This window comes from Vespa crabro, chromosome 6 (genome assembly GCF_910589235.1).
Source record: "Vespa crabro chromosome 6, iyVesCrab1.2, whole genome shotgun sequence".
In the NCBI taxonomy this organism is placed as follows: domain Eukaryota; kingdom Metazoa; phylum Arthropoda; class Insecta; order Hymenoptera; family Vespidae; genus Vespa; species Vespa crabro.
In genome coordinates, this window is record NC_060960.1 from 1,374,799 (window position 1) to 1,385,873 (window position 11,075).

At 29.4% G+C, this 11,075-nt stretch overlaps 4 protein-coding genes across 7 annotated transcripts; 2 read left to right on the top strand and 2 right to left on the bottom strand.

Annotated features, from left to right (window-relative positions):
- Window positions 1–875: 875 nt before the first annotated feature.
- On the bottom strand, window positions 876–6,251 carry LOC124424968 (protein spaetzle 4). 3 transcript variants are annotated; one of them, XM_046964665.1, is made up of 8 exons: window positions 5,900–6,251; window positions 5,532–5,710; window positions 5,363–5,437; window positions 3,739–3,932; window positions 3,257–3,412; window positions 2,345–3,169; window positions 2,142–2,264; window positions 876–2,031 (listed from the first exon to the last, which is right to left on the bottom strand). In XM_046964665.1, the coding sequence occupies exons 5-8, from the start codon at window positions 3,370–3,372 to the stop codon at window positions 1,785–1,787; spliced, it is 1,311 nt and encodes a 436-aa protein (XP_046820621.1). In that variant the 5' UTR covers window positions 3,373–3,412; window positions 3,739–3,932; window positions 5,363–5,437; window positions 5,532–5,710; window positions 5,900–6,251; the 3' UTR covers window positions 876–1,784. The 3 variants fall into 3 exon arrangements, with proteins under 3 accessions (XP_046820621.1, XP_046820620.1, XP_046820619.1); XM_046964664.1 differs by lacking the exon at window positions 5,363–5,437; XM_046964663.1 differs by lacking the exons at window positions 5,363–5,437; window positions 5,532–5,710; window positions 5,900–6,251 and adding an exon at window positions 4,348–4,756.
- A 263-nt stretch (window positions 6,252–6,514) lies between these two features.
- LOC124424971 (sentrin-specific protease 8-like) lies at window positions 6,515–7,529 on the top strand. The gene has a single exon (XM_046964668.1). It carries the CDS (start codon window positions 6,853–6,855, stop codon window positions 7,504–7,506), a length of 654 nt encoding a protein of 217 aa, XP_046820624.1. The 5' UTR covers window positions 6,515–6,852; the 3' UTR covers window positions 7,507–7,529.
- Window positions 7,530–8,373: 844 nt separating this feature from the next.
- On the top strand, window positions 8,374–9,521 carry LOC124424973 (WASH complex subunit 3). Of its 2 annotated transcripts, none has more exons than XM_046964670.1 (4): window positions 8,374–8,533; window positions 8,646–8,810; window positions 8,899–9,173; window positions 9,360–9,521. In XM_046964670.1, the coding sequence occupies exons 1-4, from the start codon at window positions 8,483–8,485 to the stop codon at window positions 9,430–9,432; spliced, it is 564 nt and encodes a 187-aa protein (XP_046820626.1). In that variant the 5' UTR covers window positions 8,374–8,482; the 3' UTR covers window positions 9,433–9,521. The 2 variants fall into 2 exon arrangements, with proteins under 2 accessions (XP_046820626.1, XP_046820625.1); XM_046964669.1 differs by having other exon boundaries at window positions 8,389–8,567.
- LOC124424975 (60S ribosomal protein L44) lies at window positions 9,282–10,691 on the bottom strand. The gene is made up of 4 exons (XM_046964674.1): window positions 10,549–10,691; window positions 9,977–10,150; window positions 9,683–9,799; window positions 9,282–9,594 (listed from the first exon to the last, which is right to left on the bottom strand). The coding sequence occupies exons 1-4, from the start codon at window positions 10,549–10,551 to the stop codon at window positions 9,574–9,576; spliced, it is 315 nt and encodes a 104-aa protein (XP_046820630.1). The 5' UTR covers window positions 10,552–10,691; the 3' UTR covers window positions 9,282–9,573.
- Window positions 10,692–11,075: the final 384 nt, after the last annotated feature.

Genomic DNA, 11,075 nt, shown 5'->3' on the forward strand with positions numbered 1-11,075 from the left:
GTATATATGTATATATATATATATATATATATATATATATATATATATATATATATATATATATATATTAAGTTTTCTTCCTTCAAATATTTTCCCTGCAATGGTTTTGATACCAAATATATTTTAATCTATATTTATAATTGTATTTCTATTTATATATACACAGCTTCTTTATACATACATGCGTATATTGGATATATGTATGTATATATTTATATATAAACAATATAATATGTACATACATGTATTACGACGTGATATTAACGATTTTAACGTCTCATGTTATTATTATTATATATTATTATTAATATTATTATTTTTATTATTATTATTATTATTAATATTAATATTATTATTATATCATATCATATGCACGCGGATAAATATATATATTTATAGAAAATATATACACCTGTGTGTATGCATATGTAACATTGATCAATGTAAGGTAATTATTTGATATCACTATTGCGCTATTTTGGCGTAAATAAAGTCATACGTTCAAAAGAACGTGAATGTTCATCGTTCTTTATTATTTCAAAAGTTTCTTTCGTCGTGTAAACGTACAATTGTAATTTCTTTTTTTTTTTGCATAAAGTTAATTATGGCAAGCGTAATTTTTTTAAACTATCAAATAAAATTTTTGGAATCGAGTCCGTTTGTTAAAAAATTATCACGTTTGTTACACGGAAACTAAATAAAATAATGAAAAAAAAAAAGACTATTGCAAACAGAGTTGTGAGTAAATCATGCGTTAAATTAAGCAATTTTTTTTGAATGCGTTATTATACCCGTTAAAAGGCTTGATAAATAACAATTGATTATATCTTTTCAAGAAATTACGAGTAAAATTTCTGTATTGGCTGTTGTTATTATATATATATATATACTTATATAATCATAGATAATTAAGTCAGCGAATCGCGTGCAAGCAAAATACGCGTGTTGCGTGTATCTATAAATGTATATAAAATCGTTCAAACGCAAATTATTAATAAATGAAAGTAACGAAAGATGTATGCTGTTTAAATCATTTTACTCACGAGCCTTATACTTCTTTTTTTTTAAACTACATAACAAATATTATATCTGAAGACATTTGTTATTGAATAGAATATTTGTATGTATGTATGTATGTATGTATATATATTTATAATAATACATAAATGTATTATGTATATATATGTATGCATATAATATATATTATATTATTATATATATAATTATGTATTATGTATATATATATATGTATATATAATATATTTATATATTAATATTTTTTGTCAAACGATCGTATTGTACGACTGTACTTATTTTGGTATTAATTATGATTAAATAATCGCGTTAATAGTTAATAATAACAAATTAGTTAATAATAAACCATTATCTTATTTGTCTCTATTGAAAGTATAAATAAATCTTCTTCGTTAAATAAATAACCTTCGTTATTTGCGTGCGCAAATAAATCTAAGTTTTTATACAAGAGCGCTGCTAACGTATACGAAAATCTTGTCATTTATAGGTATATTATGTATGTATATTATATATATATATATATATATATATATATATATATATATATATATATATGAATATACAGGATGCGTCATCATGTGAACTAACAAAACAAATTGCTTCACTTTTTCTTATTTTTCTTATTAAAACAGTCTTTTACGTTTAATTTGTTGTAATAATCGGTTTTGAAGTGAAACAATATACATTACCTAAATTTCGTTGTATACCTTTTTCGATGACTCACTATGTATATTTTCTGTCATTTAATATTAGGAGAATCTAGAACGAGGTGGCTGGACCCTGAGCCTTTGTTTTTGAGTGCGAGGCGATCGCGATGTAACCCGAAATTCAAGAGGCAAGTCGTAACAGCGACAAACACAACAACTTGGAAACTTGAACCAATCGCTAAATATGCCACGACACTCATTATTGGGATCATAAGCTAAGAGTCTATGAAGTCTATACTGCTGTTCGCATCTGCATCCATCCCTACAGTACATCTGCTTGTTTTCGTGTCTGGCGTAAAAAAATTAAAAAAGACTTGATTAATTCAAATCTTTTGTTCAGATTCAAGAGTGAAATATAACAGAGAAAATGAAATAACGTTTGATATTATTGCTACTTACGTGCACTTCTCCCAATGGACGTATTGTTCAAAAGGATAAAGATTAAGCAGAGCAAGTACCTCGCCTCTAGTATTATTAGCCCAAAATGGTGCTACTACTTCTTCTTTTACAGGACAGGCATTTCTATATACCACAAATGAATCTATTACATTAAGTTAAGTTAAAATTATTTTACATGAATCCACATTCATGCAAATACTCACACTCCACGGAGTTTCAAAACAGGTTGTTCCTGTTGTTGATCCTTCGCGGCAACGTCTTGATAAAGCTGACCTTCCATATTTACCGTTGCTGGTCTCGTCGACGGTCTATATTCTGGACGCGGTCTGAATTTCTGTTGATCGTCACTGACAAAGGTCTCGTGAATAGTCGTTTCTTTGCCTACGTCGAAGGAATCTTTAGTGAAAACTGTTGACGAAGTTGGCGCATCCAAACTCTCAATATTCGAATCATCCTCGATGTCTAATTCTGGTACTTCCGTTTGTTCCGTTGGCTCTTCCAATTTGTCTTCAACTTTTTCATCAATCTTCTCATCTATTCTATCAACTTGTCCGGATATCTCGTTGATGCTTAAATTCTGCTCGCGAACGATCTGCGTGTGTATAACTGTTTCGTTCTTCACTTCGACTTCGTTGTCCACTCTTTTAAGTGTCGTTGATGCCGAGGATTGTGTACTATCGATCTCTTTTGTAGTAACATCAACGCTAGATGATGAAGCTGTTGTTGAGGCAACCATAGTCGAGGTTACCGGCGTAGTCGAAGATCCCATGGAAGACACTATCGTAGTCGATGACGTTGTTGTACTCGTCGCTGTAGAAGTTACCATTGTTGTTGTGCTAGTGGAGGAATCATCGGTCGCTTTCAATCTGGTGTATTCGTTCAATTTTGGAAATTTACCAAATCTCTTAGTTGTAGGATCGTTAAAGGATCTACTAGTGAAACTACGACCCCCATATTCTTCGTCATCGACTCTTAGAATCCTCTCTTCGTCTTCTATCGAATCAAACTCGTCCTCGTATTGATATCCCCTATGATTTATCAGCAAAATAAATATGTTAGAGAATCACTAAATCCTTTTTGTAAATTTTTTAGACATTTTATATCATGGTACTTACCTAGAGTCATCGGAAAAATGATGATAGTAATCATCATACTTTAATTCTATGTCATTCTTCTCAAATTCTGCCTTCAAAACGTTTATATATTTTTCATCGCCATACATACGTCTCATCAGACCTTGATTTTCTTGTACAAAACGACGTACGGCATGCCTACGATCGAAATAATCGAATGAACATAAACGAATCATTCACATTTGTATATATGTGTTCTATTAATATATCGAACTAAAGCATAGTAGAATTACGTAGTCGGATCATGTTCTACTCATATCAAATTCAATAGATGAAAAATATGTTTTGACGTACGCTTGCGAAACACTTTCTTCGATCTATCTATGTCAATGGAATAGAAACTTTGAATAGGTTGATTTGGTAAATGAAAAGAAAAAGTATGTTGTATCAAGAACTATATCGATATTTTCAAAGAGGGATACATACATATGGGGTATAATAAAAAGATAAAGAAAATAAAGTACCAGGGATAGGAGCTACCAGCGATTGTGCACCAGCTCTGCCGGCGAAAGTCACATGGAAGATTAACGATGGCGAATGCAATTGTACGTCCGGCACGCGAATATGGTTTGCTGCACGCTGATGATGCGTCGTATCCAAAAGTACTTGGACCACCACCACCATTTCCTTGACATCTCACTAGCTGCACTCTGATCACCTGTAATTACGTCGTATGCGTATATGCGTGTGCGTGACGTATATAATATATCAAATAAATGATAAATAGTAATCGAATGTTGGTTGTCGATCAGATTAACATATCACTGACTAGTTAGCACGATCCCGTTAATGCTACAGGCTTCGTGTTGTCATTACCACGTGCAAGCGGGATCGCAAATCGAGTCCGAAATCTCGACTCGATCAAGAGTTCAATCGATGAATATTGACTGACCGGTTTTCGTAAAGCGAGTTAAAGATAATAGGGCGGAAGTTGATGCATTACAGTTAATGTAATGACTTGAAAAAGAAAAACAAAAAGAAAAAAGGAGAAGATGAAAAAAGATGTAAAAAAAGAAGATTCAAGGAAAAAAAAAGGTTTGCTCTTAAACTTAGACTCATGTTAATGAACTCACCTGAAGAAGAAGAAACGCGATTAATTTCATAACTCGCTTAGTTTGGGGCACGTCGTTTTGGACGTTTTATTTATTTTAATTTTATTGTTTTTTTTATTTTCTATTTTTTTTGTTTTCGTTTTTCTTTTTGTTTTGTTTTTTTTTTTTTGTTTTTTTGTTTTTTTCTTTCTTTACGAGCGAGGGCCCCGACACAATCAACGTCGCGGTCCCGCTTATGGCCACTGTCGTCTATCGGTTTCACTGACAGTTTATCGGCACTTTGACGAAGAAAATAAAATAAAAAGGTGTATATATTAGAGAAGAAAGCTCGAAGAGTATTCGCGCGGAGTACTCGCGAAGGGTAGAGGGGCTCGTGGCTACATGACAGCACCTCCGCGTGCAAAGAGGATGCTTTCATTACTGGCCTCTCTCTTCGCCTACCTCGAGTCTCCTCCTCGTTCTCTCGTCACCCACCGCCCATGCAACGTGAACGTTCACTTGGAAAAAGATCGCCCCTCTCGAGGACGAGGATCGGATCGACTCTTCTGTACTCGTGAATCCTCCTTGTGAGAGAGAGAGAGAGAGAGAGAGAGAAAGAGGTATTTAAAGAAGAAGAAGAAGAAGAAAAGGGAGGAGAGTCGAGCAAGACGAGGAGTAGGTCATCGTCGCTTGTACCGTTAGTTTCGCTACCATTGATGTGTGTCACGGGGGCCTAACAGTGACGTAGCAACAAACTATGATGGGACTTGGACTTCCGGCGAACACAAAATTTTTTTTTCTTCGCTTCTTCCTTATCCTACGTTAACCTTTTTTTCTCATCTTAATTTCATTTCTTTTTCTTTCCATTTATTATTAATAAAGAATCTCGACCTTTCACAACACCTCTCTCTTTCTTTCTTTCTTTCTCTCTCTCTCTCTCTCTCTCCTTCTCATCTACCAAAAACATCTGCAAACGAACATACCTAGATCTATTCACCTTTCAATGTTTTAATTTCTTTAGAACTTTTCTAACGATCTAAAGGTAAAATTTTATTACCTTGAATGGAGAGAAAATATAAATATCTTTTTTTAATATCTCCAGGTAACTAACGATGGTATTACGTTACTGTATCTGTAATGTGTTTATAGAGTTAGAAAAAGACAACGTAGTCATTCGTAAAAGCGACTTATGTCTTACAACAAGACAGCTCGTATGTTCCACTAACCTCGAAAGCACTGTCACTGATGCTTCTTTCACTGAATTTCCTCGCTTTTGTACAAAGGGGGACCTTAACAGACCCAGGCTAAACCCTCATTAAAGTCTCGAGCTACGATATCATCCCCTTTATTGATTTCTTCTCCCTCGATCAATCTTTGAACATCGATAAACATCTTCGAGAACTTACTGAAAAATGAAAAGAAATTTTTATAAACTGATAATGTTTTTCATTTGATATTAAAAATTCAACCTTTTTTTAAATATTTTCTTAAAAAAAAATCTTTAAAGTTAATCTTTAATATAATTTTAATTAGTATATTTAAACAATCATATTTTGCATTATTGCATTAATATTTTTGATTGACTTTCCTTTACCTTTTCCTTTACAAAGATACATCTTTAAATAATATTACACAGTGTTCCGTTAGAAAGATATCAATGTTATCCGATGATGCGTTGAAAACAGTCAACCTTATAGTAATGATCCTTTGCCATCTAATTCATACCTAATAGAGCGTGTCTATTATAAATCGTTGACAATAAATTTGTACCTTCAAAATCCATATGTTTATGAATTTTAATATATTTGTCGCCAAATTTAAGTGAACTTATTTAATTTTTTCATATTATACGTATTACATATCGTTTGGTAAGAAAGGAGTTTTCCTTTTTATGATAAACAAAAGCATATGACTCGTTGAACTTAGCCTTGTCCATTACTTAAAGCAGTGTTTCTCAACGTGGAATTTATAGAAACATGTTCACTTGCATAAAATTGAAAATTTGTTTGATAAAATTTTAATAGTATTAGACAGTTAAAAACATAATATGTCGGTCTTCAAAAATTTTTTAACTTCGAAAGATAAAGTTGGGAACTACATTGTTTTGTACAAAACTATGCTCCGTATTATCATTAAGATAAAAAAAATTTATGAAAATTATTCAATTATATGATTGTTCAACAAACATTCAAAGATAATATTTATTATTGATATTTATTCGACGAATATACTTTTTTAATTTTTTATGACCATGGTCGATCGTTGGTAATGATTAGATTTCTTGTTGTATGCTATATAATAGCAAGTGAGTCAAACTGAATAATAATAATAACAGAAAATTCTTATAAATTACGTTATAAATTATTTATGTATTACAAATACATTGTTATTATATTATTTCTACAATTATCAATTTCATATGAAAAATTTGTATCAGAATATTAAGATATCATATATGGATGTCTAATTTAAAACATAACCTTAAAGGATAGCTTGTTTACTAACGTGATCAGTGGCAATGAATTAAATTGTGTTATTACTTATAACATGGCAAATAAAAATCCAAACGAAATAGTACTGAGCTATCAAGATTGTCTACTTCGCAATTCTGATGTAGATTTACTGAAAGGTCAACATTGGCTCAATGATGTTATTATTGGATTTTACCTTGAGTATTTAGATAATCATCTGAATATCCCAAATAAAAATGAAATACTTTATATTAGTCCGGAATTAACTCAACTATTGAAAATGACAGATCCGTCGCAGTACGATATATTTTTAGAACCCATCGAAGCTCCTATTAAGAAATTTATTTTTTTCCCATTAAATAATATGAATAGAAAAGATGTTCCTGGTGGATCGCATTGGAGTTTATTAGTATATTCTAGGCCAGAAGAAACTTATTTTCATTTTGATTCTTATCAAGGTACCAATGGATCGATAGCTTCAATCTTTACTAATAACCTCATGTTGTATTTTCATTGTAAAAATGAGAAAAAATTCATTGAAGTGGAATGTCCGCAACAAGATAATGGATATGATTGTGGATTATATGTTTTATGTTTTACGGATATAATTTCTCGTCATGCTTTAGAAAATGGTAAAATAAGAGATTGTAAATTAAATACTGTTAATTCTTATGTTAAGTCTAAACGGAGAGAGTTATTGTGTTTGATTGATGAAGCAAAGAAAAAATAAAATCACAAATATGTTAAATTTAATATATACATGTATAAATAATTATATTCTTCCATTTAAATTTAATATATATATAAGAAATTATATAACATTCTATAAAAGAAATATTGATGTATGTATTGTTATAAAAATTACAAATTCTTTTAATAAAAAATATGTTAATTTATCTATACTTATACTATACTATTACATTTATTATTCTTAAGAAAAACATTATAAGTTTGTATTTAAGGTTTAGGATAATATTCTTAAGAGTATAATAGAAAATAAAATTTGAGAAAAGATTTATTTCAAAAGATACGTTAGTCATCGTATACCTGCTTATTTCAATACATTTTTCTATTCAACCCGGTTTTCTTCAGAATTAACGGTATGTTACTAACGGCATCGAGGATAATAGAACTATTTTAAAGCTCATATAATCTTTCTTATAAATTAAAACCAGAATTTTAAATAAAGGCATTTTCTATTAGTAAGACTTTTAAGAACCATAAATTATCATAAATTTGGAAAAGAAAGTGCCATTTGAGTCTAACTACATAGACTTAGAGTTTACTGGACAATTTTTAAAGAAATTATTGAGTGGTACTATACAATAGATCAAGCTTATTTTCCAACAGTCGAAATACCTCTGTAATTATCTTCTGATACTTTATGTTATTAGATAAAAGAGAAATCGAAACTTTTCGATTCTCTTAAATGATTCATCCTCTTATAAAAAAATTATATTGACATTTTTTTATATTTTCTGATAACTTTCTTTTACGTATAATTTTAAAATATAACATTTTATTTATTTTAAGAGTATATTCAACATGTAATCGTAAGTACTGAAATACCTTAATAGATGTCGACACGAAGTTAAGAAAATGGATGAAGTTAACCAACCAGTAACTAATGATCTATGGAAATATGATTCTCAATTTGACACTTATTGCTTTCACAGAATTTATGTAAAATTACTTTTATATGCAGGATGAATGATTATAAAATGCCTATTATCGAGCCTACTATCGATTATACAAAGGTGGAAATATTTAAACATCCATTTTTCTTTGCATGTAACGTATAACTTGAAATTAATATTATCTTTACTTTAATTTTAATGATAATTAAAGAGTGTTATTTTTCCTTCAAAGGTTCCACCAATAAATCAAAAAAGAACAATTTCTTTTATTAATCATTTTATTATACATACTGTAACGTTTCTTAATAAATTTGCACTATCATGCGAAGAGAAATTATTTGAATTTGAAAATAAACTTCAAAGAGTAGAAGCATCTCTAGCAATTCTTGAATCTCGGGTATGTATTAAAAAAATTAACAAGACTTTTTATTTCTATTAAATATTAAATCTATTTATTAATTAACATCATGTATTGTTTTTATCAGTTATCTTCGATACCAGACTTGCAACCATGCACAGATATTCAAAATGATAACATCAAAGAAAACAATGAAGTTAAATCTGAGAATGTAGAAGTCTCAAAAATAGATGAACCAGATAACGTAGAGGAAAACAAATCTAGTAGCAATGAATCTTCTATACAGCAAGTTGAAAGAGATCCTCGTTATGATAAATATTTTAGAATGATTCATTTTGGTGCACAAAAAGAAGCAGTCAAATTACAAGTACAACAAGAAGGACTCGACCCGACTGTTTTGGAGTAAGTCTTTACTTTTATTAGTAATCATAATAAATCATTATTTCATTGCATTTTGAAATTGTAAAGATGCATGATTCTATTTATAGGATAAATTTTATATTGCAAATATTCATTCCATTTGTTGTAATTTTTTATTCTGCATTTTTAATCAACAATAACAGCATTTTTATCTTTTAACCATAACAGCGAGCCTCAACATATACCTTCTTCTAAAGGCAAATCGAATGTGGCAAATACAACTGCGAGTCAAGGTGACTAACTTATTGAATGTTATAAACATACTATCGTTAACATATTTGTTATATCAAAAAAATCACTCTTAATAAAATAAACAAATATAAAAATTCAGATTTATTTTATTTCTTATTAAATTTACAGAACATAGCGTAAAATAAATCATTTAGAACTGAATCATTTGTCCCTGAAAATAATAATATATTAAAGATTAGTATTTTAAAGATTAGTACTTTATAGACTTTGGTATGTAAAAATTGTTGTAATGTATTTACCTTACGTTTCTTGTCACCACCTAATTCGAAATGCTTGCATCTTTTAAGAGGAATTTGTTTTCTGTACTTACACTCTGTACATTCCATTCTTAACACTATCTTCTTGGTAGTTTTAGCCTATCGATGAAAAAGAAATACTATTGTAACACAAATCTTTGTATTGATTGATAATATGTAGCAATGATAGTATGTACGAAGATATTTTAAATACAATTACAGATTATATATATGTTTTATAATATTAAATATTTTCTTTTTTATGTACATATAACATAATCTGTAAAATAAACATACCTTCTTTCTGAATATAGGTTTTGTTTGACCACCGAAACCTTGTTGTTTACGGTCATAACGTCTTCTACCTTGTGACGCATGTCTTTCTTTGCTCTTTTTATATTGTGTTACCTTATGTGGTTTGTGTACTTTGCATTTCTTGCAAAAAGTACGTCTTTGCTTCGGTACGTTTACCTGTAAATGAAATGGATCACATTTCAATGTTCACATAAAGTTATAGTTCTAAATAGAAAAATTTGATAGTGTCGAATATGCATTTTCGTAATATTAATATCAAGGACAACTTAAACCAAAAAGTCTAAAGAGTTTTTTACTGATATTATTTGCAAAATTTTGTTGACTATACATTATTATTTGATTATAAAAGAAGAAGCTTGAACATTCATGTATTTTAAAGGTTATGTTCATCATTGACAACAATATTATTTTGACGAAGAAATATAAAATGTATATTCAAAATTATAGTAAATATTATTTCTTTAATTACACTGTTTTTTATAAACTATATAAACTCAGGATTAAAAATTTAATAATGGATTTAGAAAACACCATAAAATGTAAACTTCACCTACCATCTTGAACGTTTATGAAGAAAAGGAAGGTAGTACAAAACGGAAGTCAAGTCAGAGAGATACATGCGCATGCGTCTATTACTCACGTTGTATAAAATGTTGTCAAAATGTGTCTTTTAAATTTGTTTCCATTATATTTATAATATGTCTAGAATACAAAATCAAAATATTTTGTATAAAAATACAATAGATAAACTAAATGCTGAATATTTTATAAATAAATAATACGAAGATAGCTTCAATGACGGAAATCCAAATGCGACATTTAATCGATAAAATCAACTTTATATTAAAGTATATATCATAAAGAATATAAGATATTTTTTTAGTAAAAAAGCAATAAATTATACGGAAATAGATGTATGATTTTACGATTATATAATACGGCCGATAGATGCGTAGGCTTATTGCAAATTTAGAATAATTCACGCAACTTCGTGAAGTTAACTATGTTCTCATATTAAAGTCAGCTGTTTGTTTCTTCTCAAAACAAGTAATAGTTTTGTCAATTTATTTATTAAAAAGAA